The sequence below is a fragment of the Ostrea edulis genome, chromosome 8 (assembly GCF_947568905.1).
Source record: "Ostrea edulis chromosome 8, xbOstEdul1.1, whole genome shotgun sequence".
Classification (NCBI taxonomy): Eukaryota; Metazoa; Mollusca; class Bivalvia; order Ostreida; family Ostreidae; genus Ostrea; species Ostrea edulis.
In genome coordinates, this window is record NC_079171.1 from 49,000,054 (window position 1) to 49,020,533 (window position 20,480).

At 35.8% G+C, this 20,480-nt stretch overlaps 2 protein-coding genes and 1 non-coding gene across 7 annotated transcripts in view; 1 reads left to right on the forward strand and 2 right to left on the reverse strand.

Annotated features, from left to right (window-relative positions):
• Nucleotides 1–20,480, forward strand: part of LOC130049150 (uncharacterized) — a 51,986-nt gene that overhangs the window by 16,474 nt on the left and 15,032 nt on the right. For 3 of the 4 annotated variants that reach the window (XM_056146355.1, XM_056146356.1, XM_056146357.1), the window contains exons 5-19: nucleotides 4,109–4,235; nucleotides 4,902–5,049; nucleotides 9,005–9,116; nucleotides 9,407–9,518; nucleotides 12,714–12,979; nucleotides 13,222–13,329; nucleotides 13,689–13,754; nucleotides 14,346–14,571; nucleotides 14,807–15,136; nucleotides 15,223–15,322; nucleotides 16,482–16,713; nucleotides 16,795–16,857; nucleotides 17,290–17,442; nucleotides 18,086–18,352; nucleotides 18,632–18,824. In XM_056146355.1, the coding sequence (XP_056002330.1) occupies nucleotides 4,109–4,235; nucleotides 4,902–5,049; nucleotides 9,005–9,116; nucleotides 9,407–9,518; nucleotides 12,714–12,979; nucleotides 13,222–13,329; nucleotides 13,689–13,754; nucleotides 14,346–14,571; nucleotides 14,807–15,136; nucleotides 15,223–15,322; nucleotides 16,482–16,713; nucleotides 16,795–16,857; nucleotides 17,290–17,442; nucleotides 18,086–18,352; nucleotides 18,632–18,824 (2,503 nt within the window). The remainder of the gene's footprint in view (nucleotides 1–4,108; nucleotides 4,236–4,901; nucleotides 5,050–9,004; nucleotides 9,117–9,406; nucleotides 9,519–12,713; nucleotides 12,980–13,221; nucleotides 13,330–13,688; nucleotides 13,755–14,345; nucleotides 14,572–14,806; nucleotides 15,137–15,222; nucleotides 15,323–16,481; nucleotides 16,714–16,794; nucleotides 16,858–17,289; nucleotides 17,443–18,085; nucleotides 18,353–18,631; nucleotides 18,825–20,480) is intronic. The other variant, XM_056146358.1, reaches the window with a different exon arrangement.
• The window catches only part of LOC130049154 (uncharacterized), a 33,753-nt gene continuing 22,662 nt past the window's right edge, over nucleotides 9,390–20,480 (reverse strand). For both annotated transcript variants that reach the window (XM_056146365.1, XM_056146366.1), the window contains exon 6: nucleotides 9,390–9,499. In XM_056146365.1, the coding sequence (XP_056002340.1) occupies nucleotides 9,474–9,499 (26 nt within the window). In that variant the 3' untranslated portion in view covers nucleotides 9,390–9,473. The remainder of the gene's footprint in view (nucleotides 9,500–20,480) is intronic.
• Nucleotides 11,246–11,318, reverse strand: Trnaa-cgc (transfer RNA alanine (anticodon CGC)). The gene has a single exon. It is a non-coding gene; the product is annotated as a tRNA-Ala (tRNA).

Here is a 20,480-nt window from a genome sequence, read left to right on the forward strand (position 1 = left end):
TTTGTACCGTAATCCATGTTATAAGTACATCTTGTGTGAAAGGTGAAGATAACGAACAATGATCAATCTCATAAATCCCACAATGAATACAAAATAAAGGGTTTGGCAAATGGGAGCAGGTGCTAGGAAGAAGTAAACATCGCCTGTCAACCGGTCACAACCGTGTTGAGCCTTATATCGTAATCGCATATTATATTATTTACTAGAAACATTTCATATCAAAGATGTTTAGAACATCCTTTAAATCTAATATTCATAGAGCAAAGCGAAAATTTTCTGACCACAACACGCACGAAATAATTTAAGATATCGATCGTTTCATTCGCTTCCACTCGACTTACACGATTCATTCGATAGGTGTAACATTGCGAGTACCGAAGATTTTTATTTCAAGAAATATACCTGTATAATTTAAGGCCGATAAATAAAACTTTAAAATGGTTTAACATAGTATATATCGTACACAAGCCAACCACGATCGAATTCCCAACAAATAAACGAATGCATGTAGAAGCTGACCTCTACTTAGGTTACCTTAGTAAACTCAGTGTAAACTTTTTTGATAACTACCATTTCAATTCTTTTCAAATTTGATATGAAGCATCTTTGGAGCTAAGGGGACATACATTATTAATTTATATGAAATAAACTAAATGCATAGTAGTGTAGAGCAGAAGAGTTTCAATCAAAAATGTAAATTGAAACAAAATGAATAATTAGAAAGAACAGGTAGTTCCTTACTAAAATCACAAAGTTGATGATTGCAGGGGTAGGGGTTTTGTTACTACGGTGAGGCCAAAATTGTCAGTTACTAAATGTGTGAGCAATAGAACATAATAAATTCTTTAACAAGTTCCTTTTCATTTCATTTTTATTGATTGTATATTGTCCTCTCGAGAATATTCCACTCATATGGAGACGTTACCATTCCCGGTGAAAGACTGCAGAATTTAGGCCTATGCTTGGCGCTTATGGTAATTTAGCAGGGAGGGGTCTTTATCGTGCCACACCTGCTGTGACACGGGACCTCGGTTTTTGCGGTCTCATCCGAAGAACCGCCCCATTTAGTCGCCTCTTACGACAAGCAAGGGGATTGAAACTTGTAAATGTCCTTGTCCTACAATGTCAAGGTCACACACATTAACTTGTGACCTTCATATTTAATCAGTTAACACATACTAAAGTTGACATGCATATATCTTAATCTACTAACTAACCTGTGTATCTAAAAATATTACATATTGATGTATGACTCCATACATATCCCGACTATGTAAAAATAAACATATGAAGATTATAGAACATAATTAAAATCACCAAATCGTTAAGTTTACTATTCGGGGGTGGGGGTGGTATCATACATGTATGTTTGGATATATATGCCCAAGTATTTCTTTATTTTGATTTGTAATTTAAAAACGTGTGTGCCACACTCATAGCCTGATTATATAGAAATTGGATACTTGTTAGAGGATCTACCTAGAAAATATACAGTACACAAAAAAACTTTACCACCCTTTTCTCTCATCAGACAACAATCCACATCGCTATGTATACAATATTTCAAAATACAAATTGCATTATGATAGAAATTACATTGACAATTTGGTAGACTATAACTTATTTCAGTGGAAATAGGTCTACACAAAAACTGTCTCACAATGCATGTTGAGTATGACGCAACATGAGGTCAAAGTGTGACGTCAGCATTGATACTATAGTGTAGAATGATTTCGATATTTCTGTTAGACCTATATTTGTTGGTTTGTTTTTCAATGAGAAACAAGTGTTCTCCAATAGATATGCGTCCAATTTTATTTACTATTAATTTACTATCTGTCAAGACAGGTTGTATGGATATTGAATTTATTCATTACATCATTTAATTCTAAAGAGTTCGCATCAAGATGTAAAATATTTGTGTAAAATAATAGGTGCAATTGTAAAAAAAATTTTTTTAAAAAATACAGTAAAAGAGAAAATTGTTTAAGTGTTTTTATTTACTGTATTGGTACATAAACAACTGTCTTACATAAGTAAATTATACTGACAGTAGTTTTCATAAGTATTCCCAATAACCTCCCAAATTCTGATTTATTTTCTGCGTTTGGTAAGCGTCTATGGCTTCTTTTTATTTTTTACGGCAACTGGAATTTCCCCTGAGTTGCTAGGGGGCGTGTTTCTGAGCTTTATTTATGAAATTATAATGACAGCAGTATATACATGTAATTGTGAAATCTTGGCGTCATTGGAATTTTGTGACTTTTTTTTCTGATATGAAATTTCCGAGCCCGACACGTTTTCTATGAATAGCACCGTGGGGAATAGCAGCAACAAAATTTCAACAACTGAAACATTCTAACGTCCGTTACGAATATTTATATCAAATGACTGTAGGTCTGAGTTCATTGACCTTTCCATCGTGTAGTAGTACGCTTCAAGGTTTGTACTAATTTGGTTCCGTTTTCCTCATCAAGATATGTTTCACGTCCAATATGACCGGTCTCCAGGGGATGTCTACTTTCCTGTGTGTTGCTAAAACGCGGAACGAAAAGGAATGGTAAACGGAACATATTTTATGCAATAATGTTATGAGGATGCCCGCATTTTGTAAAATCAAAAGGCCTATTATGAACAAGGGAAGCAGAAATTACAGAGACAACAGGATGTCATCCTCGGAATCCATCATTTCATATCAATACCTCATACTAATGCATCATCATGTATTTTAAAACGGTGGATGTTGTGGATGAATGTACCAACAGGTGCTTGCTTAATATTTTGCATAGTAAGTTTTGATAAAAATATTATGCAAGCGCCTGTTGGTACCATCCGTTTCCCCGGCATTGTCATACCTCCCCCCCCAATTGTAACTGTGTTGTTTCACAAATGAAGAAGAAAAATCAGATATCCCGAAAAAGACATGAACTATAATTAAACCCCTTTCCAATTGTATTACTTTATTCTGGCTGCTACCTTAAGAAAATATTTTATGAGCCTATCCAATAAATTAAAGGTAACATCCACCTCCACCCCCTGAAAACAACATTGCAAAAGATAAAATAATTTTTGAACAATTTTCCCCAAACATAACCTTTTTGAGTTGAAAGTGCTTTTAATCGAACTAGAGATTTTCAGATAACTGAATTTGAATATGAATTTAGGTCTACACCTGGTACAATATACATTTATGTATCACATAAAATTTCAAAGCGAACGAGTTCGGTGTGCAAAAACGACCATTTATCACAATAAATTAAAGGCTAGATGTTTTGACATCATATACCGTTGCTTCATCGACAAAATGGAAAATGTAAACATTCATATCTAGTGATCAGTCATCCAAAAATTACATTGCTAAACATCATTCTGATTCCACGCACAATTACTCTACAGCTGAAATTAAAAAATATGTTGGAGTCCCACATTGACAAAATGTTGATCGTCATTGGTGACCAGATTTCCAACAGTCTCTTGGAATTTCCATCGACACGAACTGTGCTCCTTTGTTAGCTGACCTGTTTCTATATTCATATGAATCATAATTTATTAAAAAACTTATAAGTGAGAAAACAAATATCTTGCTGTCGCATTCAATTCGACATTTAGATATATTGACGTTTTATCGATTAACAATACTAACTTTCATTCATATATCTATTCGATATATCCCCGTGAACTCGAAATAAAACAGACCACAGAGCCAACCACTACTGTCAAACAAGTTGATAGTGCATGGGTTTCAACAGTCTCGTTTAAAGTCGACATTTTCAAATTATGTTATTGTTATAACAATCTAGTTTGCTAATACAACTGGGTATTAGATCAAATGCTGTCTGACTTCTTTCACATCGATTGTTATGCCGCTCTTAACACACTGATTTTGACCACGTGTAATGTTTAACTGATCAAGATATAGGGTTTGCGGTGGATGTGACTGATGGGCAGGGAATGCTTACTCCTCTTAGGCACCTGATCCCACGTCTGGTGTAGTGGTGTAGTATTTGCCCAACTTTGTATTCTGTATTGCATTTAGGAGTTGTGAGATTGATCACTGTTCGTTACCCTTATTACAGATGTACTTTTAAAACTTCATATAACATTTTAGACGATCAAGAAGAAATCGCCACCGGAATACAGAGAAGGTACAGACGCTGGAGATGGTTTTTTGTTAAAATTCGAAAAGTTTATTTCTGAGCAAGAAGTCTCTTTCTTCAGTCAAAAAATGGATTTCAGTGAGTATCGTTTTACATAGCACATACAAGGACTATAAGCTTTAAACATGTCAGGTTTAAGGAAACGCCATACTCAAATTTTTATCTGATAAAAGTTTAAAATGTGTATTTTAATTCACTAGATTTAAAACTAATAAATTATAAAATAAAATATATACTCCATTACAATTTGTAAGATTCAAGACAAGCACATACAAAATCATAGTCAGAAAATTGCAACATCATTATAAAAAATTCACAAAAGCTCGTTAAAACGATAAACTATTGCTCAGATTCATTTCATGAAAGTATTTCTTTACCAAACTATTGAAAATTGCCGTTGAAGAAGAAATATATCCCGTAGTGAACTTGAAAGGATTCAATGAAAACGGAGTTATTTGCTTGGATTTTATAATATGAAGCATATAATTCATAATCTATGCATGACTTAAACTTTTGAAATATTTTATGTTTAACAAGATTATTCTTCCAATAAGCACTGGGGAGATACTCCAAGAAAACATCTGGCAACATCGAATATTAAATCTAAATTAATAATTGATTTCGCAAAATCTTGTGACGTCAGAGAAATGTGGAATTTCCTTAATGTGTTAAGTTTTTTGGATGTTTGATTGATGTAACGAGTTGTCTGACATTGAACGTAGTAATTTATAATATGTATTCCAGGAATGCCGGTTCCAATAGCAATCATTGTATGTGAGGGTGATATCGAAACCATAGCGCACATATCCGATGCACTGGAAATGAAACTCCCGGTTATTATAATCAAAGGCTCGGGAAAAGCTGCAGATTTGATATTGGACTACCTGGAAAAGTACGAACACTTTGTCTTAATCCTTTAAAAGCTCATTTCTTCTGTTTGAAATAGGAAATATTTTTATTTCAATTCTATACCATTTTAGTCAACCAGGTGACTTATTTTTATTTCCTTTTAGGTCACTGAAGCTCAAAGTTTAAGTGAGCTTATTATATGAATCATGATTAGCATGTTGTGTATGTAAACAGTTTAGACTGTATCCTCTATCACAAAATGCTTTGCCCAATTTCTTTGGTCAATTTTGCACCGTGGTATTTCTCTTTTAATGTCATGGGTGTTATTACTAAAGAAGATAAGCTCATTAGAAAGCAGTTGCTAACAAATTTCAAGAAACACTTGCAAAATCGGCTGCTTATATGAAATAGATTCGAAATTGTTAAAGGGTTTACCCATGAGCAAGGGGTGCAGGACCGATGTTGGGTCAAAGGTAGGGGAAATTTAAAATTGTAAAATTCTCGACAGTTTTGACCATTATTCGTTAGCAATGGCTCAATTTTAAGAAATTTACTATCTAGCCTTTCATAGCTATGCCATTCATAGTCACAAACTAGATATTGTGCAACGAAAAGTCTATCGACCTACTTTTCACGGTCTTTATGGATGAAATGTCAATCTATATATTTTCAGATATCAAGATTCAGGTAATAGAATAATAATTTCCAAAAAGTGTTTGCCTCATGTATGAGTTGTTCGGGATGCGGGGGTATAATTAAATTATTTAGTTTTCTATAAATCGGTCTTCATTTAAATGAGGGATTACCGGACATATGAGAGTTCCAATTATAATCTTTGAACATGCATTGACGCCAAAAAAAATTTCAGGATATTGTGTATTTTTTATTATTCAAATCAATAACACAATCATTGAAGTAATGAAAACAAGAGTTAATGTTTCTTGGAAAAAGGACATACTTGGTACGTTGAATACGCCGCTGAATATTGTATTTGACGTCAAAATGCCAAATTAAGCGGGAAACCGATGCTATCGTTGAATAGTTTGAAGAATATTTTCCCTACATATTCTAGCACAGAATATATCACACGGCAGAGGTGCATATATTTTGGCGAAAATAGTCGGTTCATCGTCATATTTTGATATAGAGAAAATACACTGAGGAATGATAATTCTTTATTACTCATGTCTCAGAGTGAATACACATGTACCCCGTATTACCTAAACATGTATATTCATTTACATATACATGTATATTCATTTACATGTACATTCAATACAATGCCATGATGATACGGTTTAGAATAGGTCCTCATTACCCCTCCCTTGTCATAAGAGGCAAATAAATGGGGTGATCCTTCGGATGAGACCGCAAAAACTGAGGTCCCGTGTCACAACAGGAGTGACACTATAAAGATTAATCCCTACTCAGTGGCCATAAGCGCCTAGCATAGGGTTAAATTTTGCAGCCATTCACCGGCAGTGGTGATGTCTCCATATGAGTGAAACATTTTCGAGAGAGACGTTAAACAATATACAGATAACTTCGTTTACCTGAACAGAATATAGGGCTCACGACGGGGGTGGCCGGTCGACAGGGAATGCTTACTCCTCCTGGGCACCTGATTCCATCTCTGGTATATCCAGGGGTTCGTGTTTGCCCAACTATTCATTGTGTCTTGCTTGTGGGAGTAATGAGATTGATCACTGTTCGTTATCGTCACCTTTGATACAATCAATTAATCATTAAATACAAGTTCAGGAAATTTCAGAATTCCTATATAGAAAAAAAAAAAGTGTTACTCTTCTTTAATGAATGAAGTACTATTTTGTTTCTAAGATTTTTCATTAAAAATGTGTTATAAATGAAGAATAACATTTGAAGTACATGTTTTATCATACCTTTAAACCATCGCGAGTATTAAATGATATTCCTTCCAACTCATCGCAACTAGGTTAAGAGCTTCCATAGTAAAATGCACTGTAATTATTGGGTGAAATTACACAGATATCATTACACTTGTTACGGCTAAACACCGAAATGATATTACCTATATGTTGACTGTGACTGAGATACCGTAAATTCTCCCCATGGTAAATTCCCACGACGTCAGTTGAATATCACGTAACACTTTATTTTTGGAAAACAGCAAGAGGTCCTACTTGTGAAAAAAAATCAGCTTCATGTCGGTAAGCAGGTGAATTTGTATTGATATACTCAAAAAGAAAAAAAAACTTTACATGAAAAGTGTTGGGATGAAATGTATTCGTTATCTGTTCGTTATCCTCACCTGACATGAAAACAAAAGTACGTACTATCTATCATTCATATGTCGATTTGATATCCCTGTTACCTCGAAATAAGACACCACATATTCCTCCATACCTGTACCGTGTTTAGCCATTTTATTTAAAATAAATATAAACGACAAACTAAAGCCTAAACTTTATAACAAACGCGATGTTTTCATCTTCTCAATCGTTAGGTTTCGCATATTTATGTATCAATATTTAAGAAATCAAACTGATAATTCTTTATTTGATGCATGTATCAAACGAAACATTGGCCAGAAAACTTCATACAAAAAGTTGTCCGACCAATTTGTCGTTTCACACATGCATCCAATAAAGAATTATAAGTTTTATTTCTTATCTATTCATTATATTTTTGAAATAGAAAAACAATTAGTTCCTCTCATCAAAAAGCTTGAATAAACGTTTCTGAAATGGCGCGTAGGAATACCTATACGTAACAATGGAAGAAAAAAAACCCAAGAAAACTGGCTGTGCGTTCGGGTGAGGTAAAGTTACTGTGTAGAATTAAATGGATTATACGCCAAATTAAAAGTGCAATGGTTAAAAGATGAAATAGATATAAAGGAAGAGAACAAGTTGTGACTGGATGTATGCTGCATTGCATTCGAACTGTTGAGCACTGATTGTATCGTAGGAACGGTGGAATGCGACACGGCTCCATTTCAGTAGGAAGTAAAAAGTTCAACACCTCTTCATCTAAATTACTCTCATTGACTGAGCCCAATATAACGCAGTTCAATTTAATCAATATTTACCAGATCAAAATTCGCTGCTTGTTCCGTTATGTTATCGCACTTGTAGAAGCAGATGATACATAGGTCTACCGTAATCTCTCTACTTATACCAGTCAATACTACGTCTTCAAGTTGACTATTCTGTCACGCCATCGCTAGGCCTATGTCATTTATGTGGTTTTTTTTTCTTTAAAATAATTTGTATTTTATTCACATCTTTGGTTGTGTTTATTTTTGGTAACATCAAAAGAATACATTTCGTTTACGATGCATGTGTGGAAATTCCCGCTAAAATTAAAATAGCAGTTAACGGGGAAGACGCATTCCAGAGAAAAGTAGTCCCGCGTGTTTAAAGCAGATGAACTCCGGACGATTATTTTGGAGACAGAAATCAAGCAATTTGTTTTATCCTATTAGCATCGTTGTTCAAAATGATTCCATTATCAGCTATATATGGTGTTAAAATATCTCAACTGATTCGAAACACTATAGCCTTTTTAATGTATTTTTTTTTAATCGAGACAGGTTACATACAAACAAGCTGGTTTTACATGGTGCATTTCGTAGACTATATGGCCGTTATGCTGATCTAGTGTACTAATACAAGCTGTCCTGGGTTCAAATGATGCCGGACATGGCATACGACATGTTAAGTCATTCTTGGTACACTGATGTTAATTATAAACTGCTTTGTTTAAGTGGTCACCATATACGACTTTTGGCGTATGTGGCCGGTTTACAGAGCGTTTTTACGTCTCCTAGGCACCTTACCCACATCTGGTATATGCAGAGATCCGTATTTGCTAAACTATGTCCTTTGTATCAGTTTCAATGAGGTTTAAGATTTATCACTGTTCGTTATATTCACTTTTCATGGGTTAAATGCGTAGAGATATACGACGCAATGTAATTTAAGTATACAGAACAAGATATTTCTTTTCTTGTATAGCAAAGACATCTTGATGAAGAAAGCCAGTCTGTTGTTTGGGATACGTTTTGATGACAACAGCTACGAAGCACTGGAAGGGTATCTGATACAAATAAAAAACAAAGAAAATTTGGTTAGTTTGTTATTCGTATTAGATATGTTTTAAACTATAAGTGCACACTCAAATACTGTTTGGTCACCTTGTACAACTGACTAATGTACATGAACTTCCTTCTATCCTTTACCGTACGATATAATTATTTTGTGAAATATTATTGTAGCGAAGCCCTACAGGTCAATTACTCTAACATTGCATACTGATAGATTTAACATGAATTATATACAATTTACATGAATGGTGTAGTGGAAATGTCAATATTGATATCATCATCCAATATAATAATGACTTCAATATCGTTTAAGGTTGGTGTTTTCGATGTGGACAGTGATGATCCCTTGATGCTGTCAAACATTGTTGGGGAAGCTGTCGTCAGCTGCTGGGCCATGGAGAAAATTCTGCCGAGAAAAACCAAAAGTATAATGTCGACCAACTTAAGTCATCCTTCTGTATTTTATACATCTAAATTATGGCATATGAGAACGAGCAGCTTATGGCTGGAGAAAATATATTTCCATGCTCAGGGAGGGATTTAAAAGTATTATGGTATTGCATAACCTAGTATTTGGACATTGACCCCACCATATTCAGGGGTCCGTGTTTGCCCAACTGCCTATGTTGTATTCCTTGTGGGATTTATATTCCCATGAAGCAGAATTTATTCAAAAACCTGAAAGAAAAGCTACTTGCTGTGACATTTAATTCGACATTTAAATATATCGAAAACGCATTATCTACTACCAAAGATGCGTTTCATTCATATGTGGAACCGATATATCACCAAGAACTCGAAATTGATTGATTTATTAAATACTGTTTAACGTCCCTCTCGATAATATTTCACTCATATTGAGACGTCACCACTGCCGGTGAAGGGCTGCAAAATTGAGGCCTATGCTCGACGCTTATGTCCTTTGAGCAGGGAGGAATCTTTATCGTGCCACACCTGCTGTGACACGGGAACTCGGTGTTTGCGGTCTCATCCGAAGGACCGCCCCACCACAGAGTCGTCCACTTCTGCTTCATACCTAAATATTTCATTGAATGTAGATATTAACGGCAAACTAAAATGTCAAATTTAAGACAAACGGGATGATTTCAGCTTCTCCACCGTGAACTTTCCATATCTACAGTACCAACCAGACCCAACCTGACACCCAAGCAGTCCCAGAAAATAGTCTCGGGGAACGCTCTGGAACTGCTCTCTCAAAAAGTGGGATTGCCCTGGGACTGCTCGAGAAAGCAGTCCCCGGGACTTCTTTGTTCAGTCACGTGTGAATGGATCACGTGATGTTATGGTTGACAAGAAAGTACACTGTGCCTCTATACTTTTTCTACTGTGTAACTTAGTCTTAGTGTCTTAACCAGAATGATTTCCTTCATGTTTACTGTACATGTGTACGCACATATATGTACAATTTTTTATATATTTTTTAAAGAAGCAGATTTTACATGAATGTGAACAATTTACTCCTTGTTCTTTTTCCACTAAAGCATGTGTACTTTTGTGACATTGTCATGCAAAAATAAACCCCAAAAAATTATCAGTCAGCGCCCACTTTGGTCTTTGTGACATTCTCGGTCTTTTCTAACCCATAAAGAAAAATCACTCTTTTCGGATTCAGTTAGAATTTTCTTTGTTAATTTTATCGTCAATTACATTTGAAAAATGAAACTCATTGGACCATTTATTAGACAGACGAGTTTATAGATGATTCTTGAAGGGAGATGGGGTCGGCAGCTTCGATCGAGGGGAAAGCTACTTAGGTTTACTGTGTCCATGGAGACGGGAGACACGGAATGCCGTCTCGTGTGTTTACAGGTGTCAAAACAGGGCTATCATGAGTAGCAAAAGAGCAATTATTGTTAAATGGTGACACTTTGATTGATTGATTGATTCTTGCTTAACGTCTCACTCGAGAGTTTTTCACTCATATGGAGACGTCACCAAGACCGGTGAAGGACTTCAAATTTAGGCCTATGCTCGGCGCTTACGGCCATTGAGCAGTGAGGGTTCTTTAACGTGCCACACCCACTGTGACACTGGTCATCCGATGTTGAGGTCATCTCCGAAGACCCGTGACATTCACACCTGATGCCGAGCGTTTGACGATGGAACTGTCACTGTTTTAACGAGTTAGGTGTGTCGCGGCCGGGATTCGAACCCCGGGCCTTCCGCATGCGGGGCGAACGCTCTAACCTCTCGGCCACCGCGGCGGCGTGACGCTTTGAACACTTCTATTAGTGACGCTTTGAACACTTCTATTCGGAACATGCACTTTACAAACACTTTACCTTCGAATTTAGGTTTAAACAATGTACATATACACTTTGATTGGAATCATCGTAAGCATTTAAATCTGTCTAAATGTTGTAGTGAATCTAAACAATTTTACAATGTTGACAATAAGTAACCCATATCTTACAAATCATTTACAAATTAAGAATACGTTTTCATGTATGCATAAAACAGTTTTTGCAAGTTTAATATAGACCATAAGTGAATTTAGGCCACTTTAAACATATTTATTTCAATAACCCAGTCAAGAAATAAATATGAGTATGCTACATAATTTCAGAACCAAGATACACTGTACATGTATAAAATATTTAAAAAAGTAAATAATGAATAACAACAGCGAAATTGTCTGACTGGACATGGACGTCAATTGATTTTACGTTGTGCAATTGTGGTTATCAGACTTATAAATTCTGTATGTATCTTTTTTTCCACTCGTATTCATAAACTATCATTTTTCTATAAATTCATGAAAAAATGTCGTAAGTTATTTATCTTCGATATCGATTACCGTATTGATGCGCTCCAGCGATCATCGACAATGCTTATTGATAATATCACTGTATGCTTAGCTCCTCCCACTAGTTCTTTTAACCCCGCCTACTGGAACTGCTTTTCGGTGTGTTTTTACTGGGACAGTCCCAGAAAACAGTCTCCGGGACTGCTTTCTGTCAGGTTGGCACTACATGTAGCAATATTTCATTTATCACCTGTATATGTTGTTTATATTTCTCAACTGATTAGATTCGCAAGAGCTTGTTAAATCGAAGCAGACTAATGACAAACAAGTTGATGATGCAGGGATTCCAACAGTCTCTTTTAAACTCATCATTTCGCAAATTCAATGTACGTTATAACGATCTAATACAACTTATCATTAGATCAAATACTGTCTGACATGTTTCATACCGACTGTTAAACCGTTCTTGGTTCACTGGTTTTGACTACGGATAACTCCGTCTACCTGAACAAGATATAGGACTCATGGCGGGTGTGACCAGTCGACAAGGGATACTAACTCTTCTTAGGCACCTGATCCCACCTCTGATATACCAAGGGGTCCATTTTTGTCCAACTGTCTATTTTGTATTATGAGATTGATTACTGTTCGTTATTTTCACCTATCACTGCTCGTTTCAATAATTTCTTGTTCACGTATATGCATACGGTGAGCAAAGAACGGTTTTTACTATTCATGTTTCCATTACCCATCAATAAGATATTGGTAAACACAAGTCACTTTATGCCAGTTTCTGTGTTCGCTATCACTGTTTCATCTTTAAAATCAACTTGGGATCTTGAAAAAATTTCAGATGAAGACACATCAAAGACTGGATCTTCACATCATAAAATTAATGATCTTGCAATGACGTGCTCCTCTGTGGCCCAGAAACTAGTGAAGAGAAATTCGGTGAGCCCTGAGGGGAATACGATGGAACAACTGTTGAAGGACTACAAGATGGAATCTAGAGCTTATGTACTAAATCCGAAGTACGCTTCTCCTACGTCACTTCCACTTTATTTCTATTTTGGATATCAGCTTCTTCAGGAATCTAGAACATTAATGGACAACGGTCGTGTAAGTAAATGAAAGTAATACCCTTTTTATTCATATTGTTCATTTCCTAATGGATATCTTAAGATGCTTATCAAAGGCAATTAACCATTTTACAGCAGAAAAGTAATGCTTTTGTGATTCAGAATCTGAATTCCTTATCTAAACACCATTTTATCAGGAGTTATCGATTGCTAATGATATGTAATTTAGTAGGGTACATAACCTTATTTTGTAGATTAGCATATCCTCTTACATTGTTATAGATACTTCTTCTTGAAGCAATGAAAGCCAATCGTTGTGATTATGTGAGGGTTTTATTGGATCAAGGTGTACAATTGAAACACGAGGACTTGCCAGAATTGTATGAACAGGTAATGTACGAATATTCACATTGTATGAAAAAAATAGAGTACGTTATACTCTGAATTGATTGTAAAGTTTCCTTATTAAAAGCAAAAATTGGGTACCCAGGACATATTTCCAAAAGAATGATACGCAGCATTGCGTATTCCGTTTCTAACGATTAAATCAAATGCAGTATAAATAATGTGATTTTGAATGGACAGGGGTTAGATTTGGTTTTTAGACAATATTCTAACTTTTAAATCCCATTTTCACCGCTGGTGTGTCCATGGTTTCATGTCTGCCCAACTCTCGAATTTGTATTGCTTATAGGAGTTACATATACCAGAATAATCACTGTTCGTTATATTCACCTTTCATATTGTAGACTGTCTCTTGTAAGGACTGTAAATTCAAAAAAGATGACTGCCTCCACATGCAGTGGATATTGAAGGTGAATTAAAGTTGACTTTTCCAGAGAAAAGCGATAATCAATATACATGTATATTGATATTCAAAATGAAAATTTTCAAATAACATTTAATTTTTGTTAAAATCCTAGTATTCGCATATTTGCATGAGGGCAAATATATTTTGTTCCGTCTCTCTGTCTGTCCAGATAAATGTTAACCTTCATAATAGCGTTTAAATTGTAAGTAATAGGACTATCATATTTCACAGTTGTATTTCTTGTAACAAGCAAGACTTTCGACCTAGTGACTTTGACTTAAGGGTTTGATCTACTTTCGAACACAATATTGGTGGCTATAACTTTTGAAACTTTACTGCTAAGGTATTCATATCTATCAAGTATGTATACCTTGTAATTTCAAGAAATGCGTGCTTACATTTCGGACTTCAGTTTCTAACCCCCTCCCCCAATAAAACCCTCCAAATATTAGGCACCTTTATTGTAGATAAAGTATGACTGACATATGCCTAGTAGTCCACATGATATAAAAAATCTAGTTTAATTCGTCATTTCTTACCGTCATATAATCATGAACATTATTGTAGTTAAAGTTGTGCATTTCTCTTTTTGCAGCAAATCCAAGAAAAAGACGCTAAGAAATTGTGTTATAAATACAGATCACTTATGAAGAAACTAAAAAAGGCAAAGGAAAAGAGCAATGATGACAAAAAAGAAAAGGATAATAAACGCAAGAAGCCAAAGAAAAGTGCGGAAGATTATGAGCAAAAGAAATTAGAACTAAACAATTCCGTCGCAGAAGCAGCTAAAGATTTATGCCGCAAAATTTTAAGATATAAAGGTAAAATTCTTTCGTAGAAGGCTGTCGACAAAAACTTACAAATTCTGGGTTCGTGTGTGGTATTTACATATTGATAAGATATTTTTGACATCAGTCTGTGTATAAAAATAGTACATGATGGGGTGCAAGTCTTTGAGTACCAGAGGGTTTGCCTAGTGACAGTTTAACGGGATGATTAACAACATCGAGTCATAATCTGACAAAAATTGTTTTTCATTTTCATTATTCATTTTAGAGGCGGAAGATGAATCAGATTCAGACGAAGAAAAAACAGACGACGAGACCGACAAAGCCAACCACTCAGAAATCAAACACTCAAACGCCCCAGAAAACAAACAAACAAACCACTCAGAAATCAAACACTCAAACGACCCAGAAAACAAACAAAAGAACGACTCAGAAATCAAACACTCAAACGACCCAGAAAACAAACAAAAGAACGACTCAGAAAGCAATCAACAGGGAGTGGAAGATGCTAACATTCATGATCTCTTACTCTGGGCGGTATTTGCCAACAGAAGGGAACTAGCTGAAATTTGTTGGCTTCGAAGCGCAGATCATCTATGTGAGTTTATGTCCATTTACCCAATCAATATCTTTTTAAGGCATTTGATATCATAAATAAATGTATTCATATATTTCTTGATTCAGTGACAGGTTTAGTATGCTCAGCTCTGCTACAGAAGTTAGCTAACAAGGCAAACAATGTGAAAGAACAGATCCTGTCAAGCGAATTGGAGGAACATTCAAAGTGAATATTTAAATACAATAACTGAAAACTGGAATATTGTCTTGTGTATATATATTTAGATGATTCAACACTTCTTCTTTGTTAAACCAAATGTTCAGTTGGAGAAATGAAAAAGAAATATATAAATATGAATAAAGATACTTGTATTATCAATTTGCATTATCATAATGATAGTTCATATTTCGTTATTTATACATTGTACAAAATTGTATATAATGCATGGTTTTACCATGCCAAAGCAAATCATGAATACGTAAGAATTGCCTTTTATCAAATAGAGTACTGCTTTATATTGGTACAGTTCAACATGAAAATACAGAAATGTAGTATATTTTCTTTATAAGACAATTTGGGATAACAGGAAACTGAAAATATATTCATCTATGACATATATCTATAAATTATTTTAATTAAGAAATGTAAACAGGTTTCCCCAAGGACTAGTGTACTCACCTGTATGTGGTATTTATGTTGCTCAAAAATTTCGATATGCAACAGCATGTGTTGCGTATGGCCAGTTTTTAAAAAAACCTACGTTTCATTTTAAATCGAGGCAAGCTACTGACAAATAAGTCTATCTTATATGGGTTTCAATAGTCAGCCTTTCAAATCTTTATGCTCCATATAACGTTCTAATTTACCAATATAACCTGTCATTGGGTGAAATACTGTTTGAAAAAGTGAATATAACGCACAGTGATCAAGTACTTCATAACATTTGACTCCACCCCCCCTTTTTTTTTGGCTCGCTGATTTTGGCTATAATAGCTCTAACACTTTATTGTTATTTCCGATTTCAAACATTTCGGTTGAGCACCACTGAAGAGACATTAATTGTCGAAATGTGCATCTGGTGCATCAAAGTTGGTACCGTATACGTTTTACATTTGTTACACCGTTCCTATTTTTGGAACGAATTATTTCATATAACTCATACAAAACTGAAGTCGGTATGTTCGGTCGATAAGTAATGATTGCTCCTCCTAGGCACCTGATCTCACGTCTGGTATGTGCAGGAGTCTGTGATTGCCCTGTACTTATTTTGCATTCTTTAAAAAAATTATGAGATCCCTGTTTTGTATTTTTTTTTCGCCTTTTCACTCAATGAAAACATACCCCTCATATGCAATGTTTCTTTGTATTTCAATTCTCTTCACAGACTTTTTGAACAACGTTGCATTGCAATCATGGACCGCATGTACGAAGAAAACACAATGCACGCCATTGAGCTCATGGACGACGATGTCATAATATGGGGGATAAGATCCAGTCCTTTGACCTTTGCGTATGAAAACTTCATGTATGACGTAGTGGCGCACACGTGTTCTCAGAAGAATATGAATAAACAGTGGTACAACAATCTAGCCCCGGACTTAGTGCCATTCTTAAAAGTAAAAATATGAGCGAAACTTCTTCATGAATTTTTTTTGTCAAAGCGAACTATATTACAACAGCTATAATTCTATTTTTAGTCTGCGTTTCGAAAACCTACGAAGTTCTTTACAGCACCACTGACAAAATACATTTACAACTACGTACGTATTAAATCAAATAGAGTACTTATATTCGAATTACTGAATATACCAAGATAGTATTATTCCTAATTATATACAATGGCAATTCTATAATGTTCATACAATGTATTTCGTGTACTATGACAATCAAATGCATGCTCATTTTGTTTATCGCATGGGGGTTCAGGTTAGAATAGAACCTTGGCATCCCTTGGTTGTCGTAAGAGGCGACTTACTGATGCGGTTCTTCGGATGAGACTGCAAAAACCGAGGTCCGTGTCACAACAGGTGTGGCACGATAAAAATATTCCCAGCTAAAAGGTTGTCAACACAAAGCATAGGTCTACGTTGTGTAGGCCTTTGCTGGCAGTGGTGACGTCTCTATATGAATGAACAATTATCAAGCGGGACGTGAAATAATATACAGTCAAACATTTTGTTTCTGTTTGGCAGATGATGTTCTTTTCTATGTTGGTGATGTACAGTGCGTTTGTGCTAACCAGCATAAGTACTGAGTATTACGTTCAAGACATTGCAAGAATATTTGAATACTATGTGTATATCTGGGGTGCGGGTGACTGCATTGAAGAACTCATCAGCTGTTTTGTAAGTATTATTTAACAATGAAGATACACCATACAAGTGTGAAAGAAAATAAATATTACGAACAAATGAATATTAGAATCCGTGAGTCAAATGCTTGTGGACTGACGATATTTAAACTGTCGCGATGGGTAGAGCGTCTGTGTCGTAAATAGGAGGTAACAAGTTCGACCCTCACTCAAACTTGCGATTCATTTGATGCTATTTTGTAAACATCATCTTGCATTAGACAAACACATTACACACATTTTAAAGAGTAAATCTCTAGTTTTATGAACAAACACATATTGCGGTATTATTTAAATTTGGGGAGTTAAGCTGTCGTGGTTTATCAATAGATAGCTTTTTAATTAAAGTATTCCATTTCTGATTGAAGTATTGGTGAAAAACTCCTTATGTGTCATGACTACGTAAAGCATAGGGCATAAAATAAACATTGAATAACCCATTGTCAATTATTCGGCAATTAAAAGTGAGGGTGTTACAAAATTTATGACCGTCATGATATTATCATTCCATAGATCTAAAGATTATTAATAGTCTCAATTCTTAAACAAAATTACTTATTCTCAAATCTACGATCTGATTCTCTGCTTCAATTCGACTTTCTTGAAACAAGACTATGAAATATTTGAACATCATCTAGGGATGCTTAGAATCAAAGGGTCGTTCACATCGTGGATACTACTCCCGGATGAAGAGATACCTGTATGACTTCTGGAATGTGGTGGATCTTTTGTCGTACGCCTTGCTGATTACCGCCTTGTTTGTGCGTCACATGCACCCCTCCGAAAACTTTACCATCGCCAGAAGAATGTTTTCCTTATCACTGCTGGTTATGTATCTCAGATTTCTGGAAGTATTTCTCATCCATAGACGATTAGGACCCACTCTGATTATGATCAAGGAAATGGTACGTCAATACCAAACATGCAATTAAACATACATGTTTTGTTTGAAATTAACTCTGTTTATTTAAGTTGCAATGAATGTAATATATAAACCCCATTTCTCTTAACTAGTTTACAATACTTCTTTTTGTAAACCACCAATCATAAGTTTCAAACATCACGGATTGGGATTCAAGAATGAACCAACAGAATACTCTTTTCTTAGAAAATTGTTACATGTATTTAGAAACATGGCTTATTCTCATTCAAATTTACTTCGTAATAAATCTTCCTTTACATAGTTGAAGGATTTGTTTGGTTTCCTGTTCGTGGCGTTCTTCATTGTGATAGCAGTTGGGATTTACTACCACACAAACCTCTGGCCGGATCATCAGGGCATCTGGGACGGTAACTGGACGCAGTGGAGAATTTGGAAAATCATATATTACCCCTATTTTCAACTTTATGGAGAGTTATTCAATGACTTTTTGGAAGGTAACAAACTGTCATTTTCCAAAGCGCAATTAATTGATGCAGTAGTGATGATTGATAAGATGTTAAATTCATGGTTTTTTTTTTCATTCTTTTTTCAAGAAGCAATTTAAACCAGAACTACGGAAGCGTAATTTTTGTAGGGTTTTGTTTTTATACGTTTTGAATGCCGTGTATGTGGGGATCTAGTGCCGTGCTTGATTGTATAAAACTCAACGGGTTTATGCATTCAATTAAATCAATAGAATCATTTTTTGTTAAATCTATACTAGCGGAGCAAAGAAACTGCATTATCTAATATATGAAAAAATAATAGAAAATCACAATGAACATTTTTTTTTTTATAATTCTGTTGACAAATGTATTTGTTAGAACATTTCATAATCCATTAATGTTAACGTTGAATAACGTCAATTTCAGCACACTCGAGAAACACTGGTATTCGAACTTGAATTAACAAAGTTAATAACGCATGTGACCCCCATTCGCATTCACGCATGCTTGACAACGGCGCCTCATTGATGCCACTAAAGTGTTCAGAAATGCTTGAGGGATATTGTTCCAAATATTGGTTAAAGCCTGGCCTAAATCAGCCAATATCAGTGGCTGATTTGGTAAACGACGTAGACGCCGTTCCATTTTATCCCAGACGCGCTCGATCGTTGATAAACCGGGGGAAACAGCTGGCCAAGGCAAGACATTGACATTCTGTCGAACAAAGAAATCCCTGACTACACTTGCAACATGTGGCCTTTCGTTGTCTTGCTGCAGAGTGATGTGATTTTGCTGTCTCTGTGTGAAGGGTATCACATGGCGCTGACTAGTTTCGTCTCGATAGCGTACGCCGGTGAGATTTCCATTGACAATTTGTAGAGAGGTCCTTTCACGTGTTGTTATTCCACCACACATCATAACGCTACCTCCACCGAATCGTCGACGTTGCACAACACAAGCGTCCTGGTACCGCTTCCCAACGCGACGATACACCCTACAAAGGACGTCACTGCTATCCAAATGAAATATGGATTCATCAGTGAACAAAATGTTGGCCCAGTCATGTATTCTGAATCGCAGATGTCGTCTGCACCACGCTAGTCTAGCGATATGATGACGTTGAAGCAGTATTGGGCGCACCGCTGGACGTCTTGGTTAGATGTTGTGCTCGCGCAGACGATTGTGCAGTTCTTGGACTGATTGGTCGAAGTCCAGGAATGCTACGAGCAGTCATACTTGCTGTCTGGAAACGATTTCTCAGGTGCACAAGTCTAATGTGGTTGTCCTGTCGACGCGACGTCACACGAGGACGCCCAAAACGTGGTCGATCCCGGGTGTTACCAGATTGTTGGAAACGTATCCATAATGATTGGATGGTGTTTCGATGAACTCCAAAGTGTCTTGCTACAATATTTTGTGCATTCCAGCTTGAAGCATCCCACGATTACGTTGGTTTTCGCTGAGTCGTGGCATGACAGAAGGGTCGATTTTGTCAAAACTAAAGTGCTTCCCTTAACGGATAGTGTCCAAACAAACCTTTTACACTTCTTACTCCAAACAGTATTGACCTGTAAAACTCGCGCATACGAACACTTCAATAAACAACATTTTTTCACTAACCATGAAAACGTTCGTGCATCTGAGTCGGGTACTATCCGATATTGT